At 34.7% G+C, this 21,614-nt stretch overlaps 2 protein-coding genes across 6 annotated transcripts; one reads left to right on the forward strand and one right to left on the reverse strand.

Moving 5' to 3' along the window:
* Nucleotides 1-1,624: 1,624 nt before the first annotated feature.
* LOC110817063 (BTB/POZ domain-containing protein At1g67900) lies at nt 1,625-6,529 on the forward strand. Of its 5 annotated transcripts, none has more exons than XM_088209645.1 (5): nt 1,625-1,782; nt 3,519-3,806; nt 3,895-3,964; nt 4,094-5,362; nt 5,858-6,529. In XM_088209645.1, the coding sequence occupies exons 2-5, from the start codon at nt 3,748-3,750 to the stop codon at nt 6,353-6,355; spliced, it is 1,896 nt and encodes a 631-aa protein (XP_088065771.1). In that variant the 5' UTR covers nt 1,625-1,782; nt 3,519-3,747; the 3' UTR covers nt 6,356-6,529. The 5 variants fall into 5 exon arrangements, with proteins under 5 accessions (XP_088065771.1, XP_021901151.2, XP_088065772.1 ...); XM_022045459.2 differs by having other exon boundaries at nt 1,642-1,782; nt 3,522-3,806; XM_088209646.1 differs by lacking the exon at nt 1,625-1,782 and adding an exon at nt 2,901-3,056.
* Nucleotides 6,530-11,461: 4,932 nt separating this feature from the next.
* LOC110817193 (ethylene-responsive transcription factor ESR2-like) lies at nt 11,462-12,936 on the reverse strand. The gene has a single exon (XM_022045627.2). The coding sequence runs from the start codon at nt 12,804-12,806 to the stop codon at nt 11,694-11,696; it is 1,113 nt and encodes a 370-aa protein (XP_021901319.1). The 5' UTR covers nt 12,807-12,936; the 3' UTR covers nt 11,462-11,693.
* Between the last annotated feature and the right edge of the window lie 8,678 nt (nt 12,937-21,614).

The raw sequence follows: 21,614 nt of genomic DNA on the forward strand, positions 1-21,614 counted from the left end.
TATACTTACAAAATCCCAGACTAATACAATTTTTACTACCCACCTTTTTTGTTTAATTTGATTCATGAAATTACAAATGTATAGATATATAGTTGCTATGCATATATATACACACACACACATGAATTTTGGTGGTGCAGGCTGGTTGAGTGGCGTGTCTGGGTTTCAAATATCCTGAACCGACCGCGGCCTTATCTGTGTGTCAATTCAGTTTCTTACAATTGATTGATTGATTTATGAACTCAATTAATTTATACCAAGATTTTTAAGCTTAATCAATTTTGTTTTAGATGCCTGGAAATATCTATACACACACACATGCATGTATTCGACCTTGTGGATTGTCATCTTTGACATTTCCGGCTCTAGCATAATTCTATTTTTACTGTCTTTTGTCTGTGAACTACGTAACCATATTCTGTATATCTCTTCTGATAAGGTTTTCTTTTTGGAAAACTGGGGCCTTCAATAACAAGAGATGAAAAGCAGATACAATTATATATTATATAAAGTTGACAATGTAATTGGTAACATGCATACGTTAATTATCAATTCACAAGAGATGCTGCATTTTATTTTTCTCATAAATTAATCACATCCATAAGAAAATTTTATGAAATACATATAAAAATTTTGGGTTTTAGATTTTAAAAGCTAAATTGCCTTCAGTTATACATTAATAAATTAAAAAAAAAAACAAAGCAATAATTGTTAATATGGCTTGGTTTGCCATAAATTATAATGTTTAATTATCAAAAATTAAAATTTTAAATTTATATATATAAATATATATATATATATATTTTTTAATGTTTTTACCTTTTGATTATTTTCGTAAGTAGTGATGTTAAAAATATATGAATGTAATTATTTTGCAGAATTAAATTTCTATTATATTTTAAAAGTAATAATATATTATACGATAAATGATTTTTACATATTATTATAAGATTGAAAGTATGCGTATTACGTGTATAAAAAGTCTAAATGGACCGAATGAGACGTGAGAGGCCAGTTTTTATCAGAACCCTAGTGGGTCTCAAAGTTTGAGAAATTGGGGTACAAGGGACCCACTTAATGGGCCCACAATATGGCCCACCAAAGGCCGTTTTGTCTGTTGGCTACCCCGTTGGGTGGCAGAGAAGTGGACCATTATACCAACTTTTTCTTTTTCTGAATTACAAATTTATAGCCTCAAGCCCCACTTTTACCTGCCTATGGCTGTATCCAACCTTCAAGTTTTAAATTCTCAAAACTGCCCACCCTTTTTTTTATTTTTTTTACTTTTACTTTTACCATTATTAGCTTGAATTACAATAATTATTTTCTCAACATATATAATTTCATATTATTTTATATAAAAATCTGAATTTAATATGTTTTTGTTTGAAAAATTCTGGAAATGTACAAGGGGATTGGCCAGTTGGGAGTGATGGAGGCGAGACATGGTGGATTGGCAGACACTGATCGAGCCAACACGGAGCGTATTGGGTCTCATTCACATTTGTTATTATACGCTCGGCTCTATTTTTGTAGTAGACAATTCTTGGACTTATTACCTCTCGGATAACACAAACCTTTTTTTTTTTATATTTAAAATTGCTTCTTCTTTTTTGGGGGGGCGTATTTTAGAACCTATTTATTTAAGTTGGTGAGAAAATTTTTCAAGTACAGGAATTTTAAGAATATCGCTCTGTCAAGAACAGAAGAAGATTGATTGTTCGCTATTCTACCAATTATTGCTCGAATCCCAACCTTATTATTCAAAGAGATTATGTTTAGGTAAGCAGAGCACACCCTTCTCTCCTCTTTCTTTCTTTTGTTTAATATTCTCCTCGTCTTCTACTTCTTCTAGGTTTGAACATTCTAAAGTAGCAGCCAAACCTAGTCCATTTGCTAACATTTTAATTCCGTGAATCATTGCTTCTGTATAATATATATTTTTAAGAGCAAATGTATAAGCTTCATTTGATGATGAAATGAGTGGTGACAGCATATGGGTTTTTCCCTTTCTCACTGGATCATCTTGCCGTTTAGAGCTTACTCCTCCTAGAAAAAAAATAAAAAAAGCACCCAGAAGCTGGAAAAGCAATAGCTTCATCATTTGAGTACTCATGTAAACACTCCCATTTTGAGCTGTGAGCAATCCATCTGTAGGGTTGCCTACTTACTTTTCTCTTAAAAATTGATTGACCACAAAACTATAATCTAGTCTATCTACTTTCCACTTTTCTTAATCATTTTCCACTAATTTATATAAAAGCATGAATTTCAAGAAAATCAACATCGTTTTGACACATAAATAACAATCATAATATAATAAAAATAAATACAATACGACTCGAACTCACTCGTGTTTACAAGTAAATTGATCTAGTCAAAAAAATAAATAGTAGAAAAACTATATATATGTGGAAAGTAAAGGAAGTTGAAGGAGACTCTCAACCGCCACATTAATATATGTTTAGCTGGTAATAGAACTTAGATATTGTTTTTTTGACTGCCATAAATTCAAGGATGTCATTAATTTTATTGAAGGGCACTTAACTGTTACTTTTTTTTTTTTTTTTTTTTTTTTTTCTTGAAGCATTGATTCCATGACTTTTTAATTAACTGTTTATAAATATTTATTCATAAACACACAGAGACTTTATCATGATTTAGAGATTACCAGGGGACAGCAAAAAAGAAAAAGGCTTTTTTTTTTTTTTCTTGTATTCTGATTAAATTTGATGCCTTTTAATTATACTTAGAAAGTAATTGAGGGGCGTATAATGTTGCGTATAGATTAGTGTTTGACTAAGATAATCAAGGGGGTGTACAGTAAAAAAAAAAAATGGGGTGGCAATGATGAGAGGGAGGGGGCACAAGTGGGCGCAGGATAAGCACGTGGGTATCTTCTTTCTCATCGCACGCTGCCTTGGATATTCATATTCGACTTACCAACAGGAAAATTAAATGGTTTAAAAGCTTTAAACATTAGAATTTAGATGATAGTTGGTTTTTGCTTCGAATGATTGGCAGGAGCAAAGGTGGCTGCTACTCTTAGATTTCAGGTTGCTGTTCTCACAACATTCTCTATTGTGTTTCTGTTCTGGGATTATAAATATTCTTTTGTATTTTTTTTTTTTTAACTCAGATTGTTTATTCTATATTTTTTACTTGGTGGGTAAGTGGAGTACATGGGATCTTGATGTAATTTCAGTGTGTTCGATTCTCTGTTTGCGTGTCCATATCACATGGGGTATGGAATTGACTGCAATGACATCAGCTGTAGAACGTTTAAACTTCTGGGTTCCTTCATTTCACCATTTTTGTTCTATATATTAAACTGGAGGGTGTGTAAAAATCAACATAATAACTCTTGGTATTCCTTTCTCCTTGGATATACCATCTATAGTCTCTCCTCCATGAAAACTTTTATCTTCCAACTTTTATTTGTTTTGTCTTGTTAGGTTGGTGAGTTCTTTTATATCATTTTTTGCGAGCTAAGTTCTTCTGTTTGTTTTTGTTTGTAGTAGGGGAAATTTTATAAATGGTTGGTCCAGTCAGTAAATTTGTTGGGTGGAGAACGTCTTTATCTTGCTGCTGGAGAGAAAACGCTTTCTGACTTTTGGTTCACTAATAGGAAAGCTTAAACCAGCCATGAAACTGGATTTTCTTGATTTGGTTATTGTAACAAGCAGCTGGTGATCAACAACATAAGAAAGTTTGAATATATACATATACATACATACAAGTTCAGCCATGAAGTTTATGAAACTTGGATCTCGGCCTGACACCTTCTACACTGCTGAGGCTGTGAGGTAAAGCTATGACTGATTGGATATGATTTTATTCTAATGATGCATTTTCCTCGTCAAAGATACCAAAGAATTTCATTCCTTAACGCAGGTCTGTCTCCTCTGAAGTGTCTAGTGACCTCATAATTCAAGTGAAAGGAAGCAGATATCTGCTTCACAAGGTGAGAATTTTGGCAATTTTGCTGGGAATTTGTTCCCCAGAAAGAATAATTTTGATTACCAGGATTGTCCCATATTCAGTTGAATAATGATCCCGTGGTGTTTTTCTTTTGTAATTTTATGGCTCTCAGTTTCCTCTGCTATCCAAGTGTTTGCGGCTGCAAAGGCTATGCTCTGAATCTCCTGAAACATCACAGCACCAGATAATCCAGGTCCCTGATTTTCCGGGAGGAGTTGAAGCATTTGAACTGTGTGCAAAGTTTTGTTATGGCATTACAATCACTCTCAGTGCTTATAACATTGTAGCTGCAAGATGTGCTGCCGAGTATCTGCAGATGACAGAGGATGTTGAGAAAGGCAACCTAATCTACAAGATTGAAGTGTTCTTCAATTCCTGCATCCTTAATGGCTGGAAGGATTCTATTGTCACTTTGCAAAGCACCAAGGCCTTCCCCTTGTGGTCAGAAGATCTTGGCATCACAAGCAGGTGTATCGAAGCTATTGCTTCCAAGGTCCTTACTCACCCCTCTAAGGTGAGCTTGTCACACAGCCATTCACGGAGGGGAAGGGATGACATGTCTTGCAACGGGGCCGAGAGCCAGAGACATAAACTGGCAAGCAAGGGATGGTGGGCTGAAGACATGGCAGAAATTGGTATAGACCTTTATTGGAGAACCATGATAGCGGTTAAATCTGGTGGGAAGATACCCTCTAATCTCATTGGTGATGCATTAAAGATATATGCCTCTAGATGGCTACCCAACATATCAAAAGCTGGAAATATTATTTGTAACAAAGGGGGGTCATCCGATTCAGATTCAGACTCTGCTAGTGAGATTTCTTCAAAGCACAGGTTGCTATTGGAATCAATAGTCAGCTTACTCCCGGCAGAAAAGGGTGCTGTCTCTTGCAGTTTTCTACTTAAACTCTTAAAGGCAGCCAATATTCTTAATGCTTCCTCTTCTTCTAAGATGGAATTGGCAAGAAGGGTGGGACTCCAGTTAGAGGAAGCAACAGTTAATGATTTGTTAATACCCTCTTTGTCATACACAAATGATATGTTGTATGATGTAGACATGGTCATGGCTATATTAGAGCAGTTCATGTTACAGGGGCAGAGTCCCCCAACAAGCCCCCAAAGATCCAAGCTGGGGTTTGAAAGGAGACGTTCTCGCTCAGCGGAGAATATTGATCTTGAGTTTCAGGAGAGTAGGAGATCTTCTTCAGCATCACATAGCTCAAAACTAAAGGTGGCAAAACTTGTGGATGGATATCTTAAAGAGATTGCCAGAGATGTGAATTTGCCTCTGTCAAAGTTCATTGCACTAGCTGAGACCATACCAGATTTCTCAAGGCTTGATCATGATGACCTCTACAGGGCCATTGATATTTATCTCAAGGTAAATGACAAACTAGCTTTTTGGTCTAAACGAACTTACCAAGCTTCATATTATGTCATTATCATTATCATTATCATACTTGAACAAAACTGCCTGGAGATTTCACTATCAACTGTTACAATGTGGACACTATTATCAGTAGATGACCAACTCTCTTGACCTTTGAACCTTGTACACTGCACAAGTGATTGGTAGGTATGGATTAGGCTGACCTAACGAATTCATCATCTTGGATCTAGATCCTTGGGATTTTATAGCTTTTGATGTCTATACTTTCTACTGATATGCGGCCATCAATCTGTCAGATTATCAATAGATTTTCCTTTTAATTTATACGATTGTCATTATCAAATTGGACTGATAAGCCTAGCCTTTTATTTCTACCGTGTTTTCTCTTTTAAAGTTTGCAAGTAGATTCAACCTAACATTTAGAGTCGAAGTTCTGCAAGGTTTCTAGAAGTAGAAATTACAAAAGTCCTCTCTATGACCATCCAGGCACATCCAGATTTAAGCAAGAGTGAAAGAAAAAGGCTCTGCCGGATCCTGGACTGCAAAAAACTCTCTGTGGAGGCTTGCATGCACGCCGCACAAAATGAATTGCTTCCACTAAGGGTCGTAGTACAAGTTCTCTTCTTTGAGCAAGCCAGAGCATCGATGGCCGGTGGCAAAGTAACTGAACTGCCTAGCAACCTCAAAGCACTTTTAGCTTCCCATAATATGGATCCTTCAAAGCTCACAGCACCATTAAGCACCACTACTAGCATTCAAGCAGACGATCAATGGAGTGTTTCAGGCCTAAAATCACCTAAGTCAAGGATTTCAACATTAAGAATGAAGCTGGCTGAAGACGATGAGGTGGATGTAAACGGTATGCACCCAGATGGGATTGGACGAACTTCTAAGTTTAAAGCTTTCTGCGCAATCCCCACAAGACCCAAAAAGATGTTCGGTAAGTTGTTGTCGATCAATAGAAGTTCAAGCGAAAAGAACTGAATGATTTCATTTACTTAAGGTTGGGACGATGGTAATTTGAAAGGGTAACATATACTCGTCTTTTTTTCTTTTTGTCGTTAAGAAATGCCTTGTAATTTTAGCAGAAAAGTAAAAGAACCTCAATGTGAATTGTTGATGTGATCTAATATAATAAGAATTAATATTTTCAACGCATGATATGAAACTCTTCGTGATTATACCCATTTGTATAAATATAGAATAAACCTCTTAGTTGTGAATGACTAATCATGGGGCATACTCTGTCGCATTTGTCTATAAATCTGCAACACCGGTCTTTGTCTCCTTGTTGCAGCTCATTGGATCCTCACCAGTTTAATTGAAATTGGGGCTTGGAATTTCCTTGTTTCTGACATAACAGATTGGTGCTTTAGTGAAAGTTCTTTGTCCTATTTATTTGTCTCTGATCAAACCATCTCATGCAGTTTTTTCACACACAGTCCTAAAGTATACGAACGTGGTTATAGGCATCTTCCTTAATCAGATTTAAGCCAGTTCTGATTTCTTTTTAGTGAAAAGTCTCTTTTAAATAACCATAACGTGATTTTACAGTGATGAAAAAGAAATCACATGAACGTAGCTTTTCATCATCTCCAACACAAAGTTAACTCATCAGTGCTCAATCTTACCCTTGTGCAGAAAAGCAACACTTTGAAAAAAATATCAGGGAACCCCACATTTTCATGATTGGTGGAAATACACAGACATTGAGGAGTACAAGTGATTAAAATTTAGAAAAATTATCAGACTGGTTTGCTATTCGTTGTAGTAATTTGATGAAGCATCAAATTATTTCATAGTATGAAAATAGGTGATGCATGCCAGTCTGTTTTCACATTCTTCATCATGCTTGTTAGATTCTTCTGCTTTTTGTGAACAACAATTAGAGTGGCATTGTGGACAATCTACTATTGCAATGCAAGTTATGTTGGATGGTATGATTGTGATCAAATCTGCATGCTGATTGAGATGTGTCCCCCAATGCAAATAAGCTTTAGCCTCGATCTCAACTTTCGGGGAAAAAAATCAAGGTGTTGGATCAATGTCAACTTGTTATCACTTTTTACTACTGTTGTTATTATTAAATTTCATTTCATAATGAAAGTGCAAGTTACGGTGATCTTGTACTGTTCACTGTTCAAATTACCATAATTTTTTAATCAGAGGGTTAACTGTAAAGAACACTTAAGACCCTGCTTCATGAGGTTAAAAAGACTGAACACATCGCTTACAGCTTGTTGATTGCGTTGTTTAATTTTCTTAAGTCTAATAGTTGGGGTGCCTTTCTGCATCTACTGTCAGTTATATATATATATATATATATATGTATGCATTTATGTATACATCAGTAATGGGTGGGTTAGTCAGTATATGAAGCATGGCCATTGCCAGCATCCAAGCATGAAAGACCATTTTGTGAGGTGGGGCATAAATCGGTGGTGTTAGTTCAGATATCTTCATGTCTTATCAGTTTATGGCCATGAACTATTTAGAAACTGCATTTACAGGGCTGGCTAAGGCAGATGTTGAAATGTCTTTTTCTCCAATTGCATCAAATTATGTCAATAACTCCCTTTACATTGCACCACCATTGATCTTTCAGGCAAAAAGAAAAACTGATTCTCTAGAACTTATTTGAGGTGAAAAAAAAAATTAATATTTGTTCTGGATCTTACAGGTAGATAAACATACACATATACATATATGTACATAATTGGTCTGTACACCATGAGCTAACCAGATGAAATAAAAAAAGCATAGCCATAATGCAACATCAATATGATTTTTGGATCACAGACAGGCCATACCCAGATCAGTCACCATTTCTTTCATAAAAGCTGCATGAACCTAGCCATCTGCCATTTATGGGTAACAATTCAAACTCCAAAAGAAGCAGTTTTAGAAGTTTTCCTACGAACCATGTGATAACATCAATCAACGGATGATTAACAGTGCAGGAATTAAGATGGTTTATATATATATGTGTGTGTGTGTGTGTGCATATTTTGTTGAACCATTCAGTAACAACTAACAAAGAGGAGATGATATTGACATATATGTAATTACTTATGAGTAGAATTAGGGTTGGATGCAGGTGGAGAGTCGTGAAGAGCAGAAGAATCGTCAATGCTTTTGGTTCTGTGGAGGGTCGGAGTACGATGAAGTCTGCACCTGAAGGAACCAGCATGAGTGGTGGGAGAGCAAAGGCAGTTGGTCTTTGAAACACTGGGTTGCCTTGTCAAAGTACATGATGTAGGTGCTTGTTGAATCATGGTTTCACTCCCTGTTGGAATTTCAACCTTGAGATCCTTCTTGCATCTTATTTGATCATTCTCCATTTTGATCACTTATCATCAAACCAGTTAATATAATATATTAGAAATTTACTCAACCAAATCAAATGAAACTAGCTCAGTGTCAGAGTAAAATGAATTCATAGATTGAGTAATTAACATGCATGTTACCTGCTGTTGATGAAGATAGGCCTCCAGTAACTGCAGAAACTACTTGACCAGAGAGCTAAACACTTTTGTTTTATAAAGAAGATGGAGATGGGAGAGTGGGAAATTGATAGAGCTAAAAATAGAAGGGGAAAAGGTGATGAAAATAAAACAGATCAGAAAATCCTTCTTTCTTTTGGGTATATCACGGGAGTGATAATCATGTCCATTAACATCCCACCTACACCTTTCACTTTTCTTAATGCTCCAACCACTCTCACAAACTCATCATCATCAGTTTTATCTTTTTCCATTTTATTTTTTTCTTGTGGGAAAAGGAAAAAAAAAAAAACCCTTTTTCATATCTTTGAAACCAAATCTTTATCCCTTCATTTCTCATCTCGTGAATTAATACGCAGACGCACCTTTTCCGTCTGTGGAATTTGTGCATGAACTTGAATGTACACAGACGATTCATCCCCAAAAACAAAAAGAAACTTTTCATGGGGATCGGGCCCTTACTAGTGTACGGGAAGAAATATTTAAGGCCTGACCCATCTTAAATTTGGGCTGGGCCTAAGTTCTAATATTTTGTTCATTTAAAACTTTGGGTTGAAAACCCATCACAATTTTTATAACAGCAAATGACCAAAATAACACAAATGAAAATTTGATTTCAGAATAACATGCAAAAACAGAATTTCCAAGAAGAAAATAACTAAAAATTACACTAGAAGTTTGAAATTCTACTTCCTCACTTATTTTTAGTTATATTTTTTATTAAATTCATGTATCTGACAGAAAACTATAATTATAACATTATTAAATATATATATATGTATTTAAAGTAGTGAGAAAAATAATTTGTATTAGGCCCCTACCACAACTCTCGTGTTTTACGGGTTAATTAAAGAAAATAAATTATTTATTTTTGACCGGTAAAAATTTCTTGTAATTACAGACTGGGACGCAGTAAATGAGGGGGGGGGGGGGGGGGCAAGTTATAATAAATTATTATTCTGTTAAATGCTCGGTCGCGGCTCCAATAGAAAAATGATGGATTAATTAGAAATTATAGAATTAAAATTATTATTTCATGCATTTATTGATCCCAATATAAATAATTTAGCTGTCCACCGGAGTTATAAGAAACACAATCATTATTACTATTTCATATGCAGTAATAAATAAAGACAACTTTTTAAAAAAAATAATTAAATTTTTGCTAATAATAATTAAATTGGAGTTTAAGAGATGGGAAATTTAACAATCAATTCGTACAAGTTTTTAATAAATATTCAAAACCGTGTAGATCTGCTTCTTTAGTCTCCTCATGGTAAGCCGAACGGTGTCTTCCTCTTTCTCTCTTACGAGTATCTGTGGTGTGTGTGTATGTGTGTGTATATATATATATATATATAATGTTATGTTTCCCTCCCTTTTTTATCTGTTGCAGAGGAGATGGAAAAAGATTTGATGTGTTTTTGGTGTATATAATGGTCAAAGGATCAAAGGTTTGTCGGATAAATATATATATATGTATAGTCCTCCTATAATATTCTTGTTCTCGTTTATATATATATATATATTGTGTGTGTGTGTGTGTGTGTAATATAAAGAATATTTTATATTATATTTATATATTTGTATCTGCATATAATATAATTATAACATATTAGTATATAGTTTTTATCATAGATAAAATTTATTTTTATACATATAATATCTGACATGAATATAATATATAATTTATATTTATGTATAGAAAATTATATATATGTAGATCTATTATATATACATAAATATGTATTATAATAATTATAATGAATTGACTATTAAATTCTAATTAATTTTTAAATAAATATATTTTGAATTAAAAAATATTTTATTATATTTATTTATTTTTATTTAACACTTTTTAAGATCTACAGTATAAATTATAACTATCTATTAAATAATTTCTAATAATTTGGTATGAGTTATTTTTTTTTTTACCAATTAGGAGATTTAATTTATACAGTTTTTGTGAGAAATTTATTTCGTTCAAGTTAAAAAAGACATATACATATATGTATATATGCTGCTGCTTCTGCTTACTTAAAAGAATAAATATTGTTAAGTTTTGAAATTCTACAATTAAATGAAGATCCAAGGAGTGTCTTATTGGAATGTACATGTACGTCTCAACCCGATCTGACTTTTGGAAGATGAAGTGCATGCAGATCCAGTAATGGAAGCAAATAAGACAGTTCTGGGCTTTCTTACTTGGTGTCCTTCCTTTCCGATCTTATCACCACTTTCTATAAACTTTTTACGAAGAATAGATTTTCTTTTAGGGTTTACAATATCCTACAACACGTACTCTCTAGATCCCTTCTTTTCTCACTGCCTTTTGTTTGGTAAAGAAGATGGAACCAAATACTCAGTCTATTCAGTTCCAAGGTCAACCCAAATGTAAAGCTGTGTGATCATTACACACTGGAAGGATCCGGCACTTTCCTCTCTCTCTCTCTCCCTCTCTCTCTCTCATCTTCTTTCACATCTTCTCTTTTTAGGTTTAAACATACTTCTGGTGCTCATGAACAAAACACATGCAACTTAAAAGGAAAAGAAAAAACGAGTAGAAGAACAATTTTGGACGTAGAGATCGATAAATAAGTAAAACATAATTATTTGTCAACTGGGTACATATTCTTCAGCTAGTGATATAACACGAAGATAAAATTTCTAGAAGCTAGAAGCACACAAATACATAATATAGATAACGGAAGGAAACCATGAGATACTGCAAAACCCTAAAAAATAAACATTTAGTTCTCCAAGCCGTGACTTGCATACCTAGATTTTCTACCACAAAACCCTATTTGCACATAAACAGATCAAGTATTCTGGACCCTTGCTGCAATCGAACTCAGGAGCTCCGGGTATTGGAAAATATCATCCAAAATAGAGACTTCACCCACCTGAAAGCTTCCTGCCATTTCCTCTCCATTACCCACCAACCCGTTCAAACTCTGGAGTTGCTGCGGCCCCCCTCGGAAGTACGCATCACAAGGCTCAGTCTTTATCTCACTCTTCATACCTTCTTGAATCTCAGTTACTGGGTGTTGTTGGGTGTAACATGAACCTTTTAAACAGTCGTCGTTGTGTATCTTGGCCAAGGGTTTTGGAAAGAATCCTTGAATGATCTCTTGTAACAGCCCGGAATCTGGAGATTCTTGAGGGAGGAAATTAATCTCACCATCAGCCTGAGTGCATCCGTTAATTACCTGTTCCCCCGAGTTCTGGCCTTGACAATGATCATCAGCCGGTGGAACAGAGGTCGTAAAACTATCAAAAGGATTCGCTGAGAAACCAAGGGGCAAAGTGCATGGAAACTGATCATACGAAAGTTGACTGCAGGAAGAAGACGAGGAAGAGGAATTCAAGAAGTCACGTAGGACGAGAACGTTCAGTGAAGGATTCCTGCGAGAGGGAGAGCCACAGGAGATATCACCCAAAGGGTAATTTGCAGCAGATGGCCAGTGAGAAGATGGAGGAAAGTGACGACTGGAAGGCTGAGATTGCTTGGAAAAGTTAAAAGAAGCGGGGAGAAGATGGTCAGCCGAGGGGTGAGGCTCAGGCGCAGTAGGATACACGAAGTTGGTTCGAGCCTTGAGACCACGCATGGCTCGAGCCGCGCAGTCATAAGCACAGGCAGCTTCCTCGGCGGTGTCGAAAGTTCCGAGCCACCGCCTCTCCTTCGACTGTGGATCTCTTATCTCGGCGGCGTAACGGCCCCAAGGTCTGCGGCGAACCCCACGGTACCGCATGGTTCCACCGTTGCCACCGTTCTCTTTCAGCGACCTCTTGTTTGAGGCGGTGGCGTTGACGGCCGGTGTGGCGGTGGCTGCGGTGATGGTGCACTTTCTCTGATGGTCGGGGAGGGAGTCAGAGGGGTCGGATTCGAGGACGTGGTTCATCCCGTTTAGCCTTCTTAGTGCTTCTTCCATTTTTGTGGGTGTTAGTGACTGGAAGTTTAAGAGGAAGAAGAAGAAGAGGGTTGGTTTAAATGGAGGGGGAAATGAAGAAGAGAATAAAGATGGGTTAGGGCTCAGGGGTTGGCACCTGGACTGAGGGCTCTGCGTGTGTATTTATAATTGGAAACTGGGGACGGAGGCTTAAAGGCGTGCGTCTTAAAGCAAGAAAACAAAAAACAAAGACAAAAGAGAGCAAATTGGATTTTGCTCCATTTGATTAATTTACAGCAGCATATATAACAAAATTTTTATTTTTTAAATGTAATAAAATTTTATAAATTTTTGTATTTTTTTATCTAACATCAACAAAATAAGTTTTATCAAATATATAAATTATATAATAATTAATGGTATAAAAAATTAATACAATCAATCAGTAAAAAGTAAAAAAATAAATTTTTAGTTTTTTTTTTTTTAACGTTTTAAGTGTCTTATCTGCATATTGTATATATTTTAGTAAAAATATATATTATAAAATTATAAAGAAAATTGAACGGATTTTTTTTTTAATATAATAGATAACGAATTAAAACAATATGTATATTTAGCTAGTTTAAAATTTTTATATTTTTGAACCAATTTTTTTTTTTTTTAAATGTGAGTTCTGTATAATATAATAAATTTAAGAGAAAAAAAATGTAATTTAGCCCAAAAAAAAAAAAAACTAGTGAAGTTTAAACATATGGATGATACACACACACACGTGTGTATCTCTGTGCGTTTTCTTCTAAATTATACTTATAATGTACTCAATGCTAAGCATATTTTCTATATAGTATTATCTTAATCTCAAAATATATTATTTAAAAAAATTGTTAAATTTTCAAATTATTTGTTTTGTAATTTTTAAAATCTTTTAAAATTCCATGAAATAGAATTAAAGACTATTTATATATATATATATATATCAATTGACTTTGATTTTATAATTATCTTAATTATATTTTAAAATAGAGATTTTAGTTTCAAATCTTATTTGGAATAAATTTATATATTATTATTAAAAATAATTATCAATTAGATGTATGATTTTTCAAAAAATAGTGATTATTGAGATATATTAATCAAAATAATAGTTTTAATAATATTTTATAGAAAAGATAAATAATAATAACCGTACCGAAATCGTTAATTAAAATGTCATTAAATTTTATGGTTGTTAAACTTAAGAAATGAGTATATATAATCAAAAACTAGATATATATATACGCTCACACTTTAGAGAGTAACACGAGAAGCCTCATCTTGGAATGGGGTTGGAAAGAAATAGATATATAAAATTAAATATATATTGAGTAATTAAGTTTAGTTGGGGAGCATTGTATATGGATTGAGATGAGTGATTTGATGGAAGCGATGAAAGTAGTAGTTGGTGTAAATAAATGGCGGTGGAGGGGGTTTTGGGAAAAGGCCAAAGAGACGCCAAACCGGAAAAAGATGAACAAACAACAACAACAAGAGATTTCTAACGACAAAGAAGAGATTCTGTCAGAGTATATGCAATTATCACTACCCCCTCCTCCCAAACTTTTTCCACATTCCCCCCCTTCCCACTATTCTTTAATCCATCAAATAATTTAAATTACCATGAGGTAATTGTGATTTTCTCCTCTTATTAAAAACTTAATTATGTTTATGATATATATATATATATTTTTTTTTTTGGCGTATAGTAATATATAGAAGGTGATAGAGACATGCGTAAGTAATGGCAACTCCTTTTTTGACAAGGAACCAGGGGGTGGGCATTAAGTTCCCATCCAATTAAATTAAAACCGACCGTACATTAGCATATCCCGATTCAATTCTCTTTTTGCAGCACCTCAAGATCCTCTTAGCTTTTTCCCCTCATTTATTTATTCTATCTCTTTGATTTGTTTTTTTCTTTTTTTTTTTTTTTTTTTTAATGTTTGAGGATGACACACTATCCATCTCAATTCTATCTCATAATTCAAACCGTACGACTTCCTTTTTTACACGCTTTCCATCATACCCTGCTCAGGTTTCAACCATCTGGACTGCCTTTTTTTTTAATATATATTTATATACATATACATAGTGTTTTACTAAATTGTGGGTTTGAGAATTGTCATTGCCGGAGGAAGAAAATGGTCAAATAAAAATTAACTGGACTAATATAAGTGTGTGTGTGTGTGTGTCTACACGCAGGAAACAGATGATTAGGTGAAAACATCCATACGAGAGCTCAGTTACTATCAACTAAAACTATATAAATACCGACATACCTAAACATGTCCAAAAATATATCTGAGTCATTAAAATTTCTGTCGGTGGACGAAGGTACACACGCTAAAAGATTGTATTTTTGTAAAACAACATGATACATTTCGTACCGGTTTGCTGTCTTGGCTGATCAAGCTGTTATGGTTCGTCGTGTGGGTTTGTAATATCTATTAAATGTCTATGGATGTAAAAAGAAATACTTCTGTATTCATCAACAGATTTATGTATATCTGTATGTAATCGTTTCTACATGGGTAGTGTAATATTAGCTGTGTAAACAATGCTTTCAGTAAAGGGTACCACCTTTACTTTTTCTTTTCAAGAAAAACATATATATATATATATATATTACATCGAAAGGTGAAACCTCGTGTATGAGAGAAATATCACCCCTTTCATGAACCCACTTCCCCTTCAATTCCTATATATACAAGAATCAATATCTGTGTTTATACAATGCAATGCAATGCAATTGCAAAACCCTGAAAGACTAAGTTAAGGAGAAATTAGAAAGGGGTGGTGTTGGGGAAAACAAGATTAGCCAGAACTTGGTTTGGAAAATCCAAAAATGTACAGGCAAGAAAACCTAATCCTACTTCCCTACGCCAACATAAAACATCGCGAAATACCCTCGGCTGAGTATGAGGTTCAACGCGTGGGGTTATCACTCTGGAGGCTTTTAATTCTGACATTTATACAATTGCATATACTGATAGCGCCCAGTCACTCCCGCTCATTGCCCGAAGCAAAAACCTCTTTAATTAATGCTCAGCCTCAAGTCACAGTTTGATTATACCACTTCTTTTCTTTTCATATATTAATACAAAAACTCTTTTATTATATGCCTACCAACTCGAACTTGTCTCTCTTTCCTCTTGGATCGTATCTTTGGAAGCGACCAATATCCATTCCTTGTCGGCCTCAGTACTCTTTTTTGTTTTCTTTCAAAACCCTAATCAACAACGTTATACATAAAATGTTGAAATGCTATACATGGGTAGAGGTGTTCCGGCAGCGCAACCTTAAAGTCTAATAACAATAAGCTGAAATAAATTAATCACTAAAATCATATATAACTTTTTGGCTGCGTGTTATCAGCTTTTTTGTTTGAGAGAAAATGGCCGGGAAATTTTGGTGCAGGCACGCATGGACAGTACTGAACGAGATGGACAGATAGGTAAGGGGAGATAGAAGACATGCATGAGATGGCACATGCACCGATAACGTCTTTTTTTTTAGATCGATTGGATTGTGGTGAGAGCCTTCTTGCTTCTCTCTGTTTTTTATTTTTCTTTTTTCTGATTTTTTTTAAGGTATATTTTTAGGAGCCATCAAAAAAGGATCTTCAAATATTACATCCTAGACCAAATATATTTTTAAATTCTTCTCTCTCGAATATATATATATATATATAATATGCGTTACTTGTGTATACAATATGAATGAAAGTCTGCAGCAAGATCTGATGATTAACATTGGATCTTTAAATATAGAATGCAAAAAAAAAAAAATACCTAGTAAATATGTATAGAACATGTATTTTTAATTGAGACATTATAATATATTCAATGAATATATGTCAGAGTTTGCAGTCTGCGAGAAAAAAACTTAATCGCGATTATCTAATAAATAAATTATATATATAAGAAGTCAATGGAAGAATAAAACTCTTAGGTTATATACTCCAATTACAGACTTCTTATTGAGATATTTATGAATCTACATTTAGATCGTCAAACTATATTATAATGCTACGAGGTGTTTGTATGAGTTTTAATAAATGTATATCACATAATTAATCAATTTATTTATATCAAAAACTAATCTTAATAAATTATCACAAATTCTCAATAAAATAATAGCTTATAAATTTTTACAATCTCCCACTTGGATAATATTTATTAAAGTTTTTTATAATAAAATATATACATAAATATATCAATAAAAGTTATTTAAGATGCTAAATAATTATAATTACCATGTGGCAACTGTGAGAGAATAACACTTTTGAATATAAAACATAGAAATCAAGTCGGTCCAATAAAAATAATCAATAATAATCATAACAGTCGATGTACACTCTAAGAATATAAAACCAATCATAGTTTTGATTATTAACAACAATATTGATATGAATTATAAAAATAGTTAGAAATAACTCATATTTGATCTTAACAAGTTATTTTCTCAAGTTATAATATGATTTCTCATTATAAAAATGTTATTAATTTGCCGTCGAAAAATCACCAAATATTGTATATCAATTATTTAAGAATTTTTAAATATAATGTACTAATATAAAATATATATCACAATGAACTCAAATAAAGTGCAACAAGTGTCCTATAATGATGATAATAATAATAAATTATATTCCATACGGCATTAGTTTTCTAATTTGAGTGTACTACCTCTCATAACTTTAACAACATCTACTTCAAGATCATTTCTCACATTAAGCTTGCATTCAAAGTCATTTGCCAAATAAATAACAATACGAACACTTGAACCACTATTAGGTGAACATTAACAAAATTAGAATCAGAACAAACGAGAGCAAAGAGATTACCACCATTTCCTCTTTTCATTTTTTTATAGTTGGTTTTATTCAACATTTCGAATGTGGTATTTTGATTATTTAGAGAAAATAAAATCCAAAAAAACCGTAAAGATAAACATATTAGTGTAAATAAACTTCAAAACATAACTGAGTTTATAATATTAAGAAAATTAAATAAAAGCAATATAATTGTTTGGGGGAAATGAAATTATAATTATATTCATTTCATAACATTAAAGGAGTAAGGGTATTTTTGCAATATTAACAGAATATTTGGGTCAAATACATAATTATGAGGAAATTTTGCAGGTGGACATCCGTATATAAATAAGAAACTGAATAAACAAGGTCGTAATTGAATTATTAAAAATTAAGGACAAAATCATAAAATAACATAAATGTGTGGGTCAAATTAAAAGATATCGATTTCTGATTATTTTGTAAACTTACATAAGACCCAAAATATCGAACTTAATCAAATTTTTTAATCAATTACTCGACACTAATATACTTAAAATTACATAAATAAAATTTAATTATGCTTTGATTTCTCTTCTATTGTTGGAACGAAAATTATAAAAAAGAATAATAATAATAATGATTTATTTGGCTTACAAAAATTTGTTCATGTACATATAGTAATTAACAAGTTTATTGCAATTTATATGATTAATCTTTAATAGCAACTTATAGGATATAATATATAAATTTTAAATGCAAAGTTCACGTAGTAAGTATTTATAGAATATGCTTACCTGATTGAGATATTATATTATATTTTAAGAACACGTATTAGAATTTAAGGTTGCAGTTAGGTCTCCCTCTTTTATCTCTTTCCTAAATGATAATTATATAAGCGAAAGGGAAAGACTTAATCTTAAATTATTTCTCATATAGGGTCCTTCCATTATAGATTTACTAATGAGATATTTATGAATTTATACCAAACTGTCAATATATATATATATATATCTTAATATTATGAGATGATGTACACATATGTTTTAATAAATTTAGATCACAGTTTATGTAACGGCCCCGGAAAATATTAAAATGAAATGAGTATTTAAATCATATCGAATGCGGAAGCGAGATCAAAATTTCAATTAACATCCCTTACACGAAAAACCAAACAAACGTACTTAAAATATAAAAGGTTAAACTAACTAAGAAAGAAAACTCGAAAATAAACTATGCGTATGACTACAGAGTCTCTAGGCATCCCCTTCGTCGTCCTCCTGCGGAACGGGCTCGGGAACCATGTCTTCCTGATCTGAAATGGTTAATTAAGGAGTGAGCTACACTAGCCCAGTAAGAACATCACGATATCTCACCGTCACGGAGATAAAGGTGGGTAGAAAACCACAAAAAGACCAATGGAGCATAATTTACAACAAAACCTTTTATCAATAATAAAACTTTTACCATCCACTTACCTTGGTGGAATTTATGAAAACAATATGAGAAAACAATAACATTATCATAATCATTGAATAATCTAAGCTGTAAAACATAACACTTATCACGCCTCTTGTAATACAATCATTGTACAACATATCTTTTTTCTCATTTACCAGCCTACTAGTATCCGTGGGGGTCCATAGGGGTTCCGCTACCCGTTAACCTTTAACATTCATAATCAGTTTCCAGGGCCGTCCCCATACCCCGTCCGGTATGGGCGCCAAAACCATGAACCTCAATACCCCGTCCGGTATGAGGGTGAAACGGGCCGTCCCCATACCCCGTCCGGTATGGGCGCCAAAACCATAAACCTCAATACCCCGTCCGGTATGAGGGTGAAACGGGCCGTCCCCATACCCCGTCCGGTATGGGCGCCAAAACCATAAGATCTCCATACCCCGTCCGGCATGTGAGACCACAATCCCGGTAGGGTTCCCTACGGACCCGGTCCGTCCACCATCTCCCAGGATATCTAGTCAGGCTGACCCCCATAATACAATCATCAGTCTACACAATCTTTCATTCTCCTTTTCCTCAATCAGCATCATCAATTCACATTTAAACAAGCAAACAGTAATTCATGCCAAACAGACAACATACAGTATCAGTTTTTCAGTCATTCAACCCATGATTAATAAAAACGTAGTATATGCACACAAATCTGTAAAATGAACACATCAAACCTCATTTTGCATTTAAAGCTGTAAACAGGCCAAATAACAGTAAATCACCAATCACACTAGACTCGGGCTCCATTAGCAACCTTAAGCAATTTCACACATGCGTTAATTCAAGAAATACCGTTTTATCATTTTGAACTTTAATACCGTGATAGGAAATAGGGTGAGGGGTCCTTACTTGTTTTCGAGATCCGAATACGATTCACAGTGCGCCTGCAGGCTGTCCCTAATTTTCCCTGAATTTTTTTCTCGGGGAACTGAAACACACTAACAGTACCTGCACGTGTTCCAAAAAAATTCCAAATTAGGCCCAGGGCCTCTTTCGGCCCAAATCGCAACTCCGGCACGGCGGCTCCGCCGTGCTCCGGCGACGGCGCCGCCGCTGGCGGCGGCGAGTCACCTCGGGTTGACTGTTTTCGGCCGTTTCCGGCCGAATTCGGCCACACTCGCATTGGTCCTTGTCAGAAAACAACCCTAGGGCCCTCGGGGGGCCAAAAAATCACGGAAAAACGGAGCTTACCGGTGGCGGCGCTCTCGGGTGCAGCGGCTCTCCGGCGAGGTTCGTGTTTTGGTGATTCGGCTCCGGTCAACCTGTAGAGAAAAGAATGGTGATCACGGTGATATAAAAATTGCATCGAACGGAGGCCGGGAAGGGCCTCGTCGGAGGCAAAAACCGAGAGGGGGCGCGGCGGCGCCGCTGGGCTTCGGCCGCGTATTCCGGCCGTTTGGCCGGGATTTCGGCTTCGATTTGGCCATAGGAGGAATCAGTGGGGAAAAACGAGTCGGGGGTATGAAATTTACCTCGATCGGCGGTCGGAAATTTCCCCGGTGCGGCGGCGAGCGGCGGCGGGTGGCGGCGGTCGGCCTCTGGTTCGTCTTCTCCGGCGAGCGGCTGGCGGCTAGGGTTTGTGGTCTGGTGTGGGGGTTCTATTTATAACCCCTTGCCTTTTGATCACAGCCGTTCATTTTGTTTTAATCTGGGCCGTTCGTTTTTGATTGAATCTGGGCCGTCCGTGCGATTGAATCTGGGCCGTCCGATCGCGTGATTGATCTGGGCCGTCGGATCGCACCCACGCGGATCGCCAACGTGGCTCCTTTCGGAGTGACGCGATCTTGCCACGTGGCAGGCCCTGGTTGGCCGGGACTGCTGACGTGGCTGCTGACGCGGCTGCTGACGTGGCCCCCCCTTTTTTTTTTTTTTTTTTTTTTTTTTTTTTTCCTCCTCCTTTCCGGGTGCTACAGTTTAATTATATTCAAAATCATAATTTAACATAAATTATAAATTATCAATTAAATAAGAACTCATAACATTGAGACTAAACCGTGGTGCCCATCAATTATTATTTTTTTAAAAAAAAATTTTAAAAACAGAATTAATACTGTTATAATTTATTAACAATAGCATACACGAAAAGATATATTCTAACTTCACTTGTAATAATTTTTATTTGTGACTCCTTTAACATTTATAAAATTACAAAAAATATTGATGCCTTCTTTTTCTTAAAAAAAAAAAAAAAAAAAAAATTGAGGTTAATCTAGGCCGCTTTAGCTTTCAATGTACGCTTTCATATAGCCCGGGTAAATAAATTGAATACATACATACATACATACATACATACATAGTTTCAACGAGGCACTGGTGGGTTAATTAACAAATAATATAATTAAGTAGCACAGAGCCTACATAAATATGGACCATACCAACAAATTTAATTGAGAATCAATAAATTAATTGTATTAAAGTTGGACTCCGCATTATGGTCAGAATGTGGATGGCACTGAGGTTGCGTGGAAACTTATGTTTTGTTTAACACTTAATTCTCACTGTTTATA

Source organism: Carica papaya, chromosome 8, assembly GCF_054855325.1.
Source record: "Carica papaya isolate Zhongbai chromosome 8, ASM5485532v1, whole genome shotgun sequence".
NCBI lineage: Eukaryota > Viridiplantae > Streptophyta > Magnoliopsida > Brassicales > Caricaceae > Carica > Carica papaya.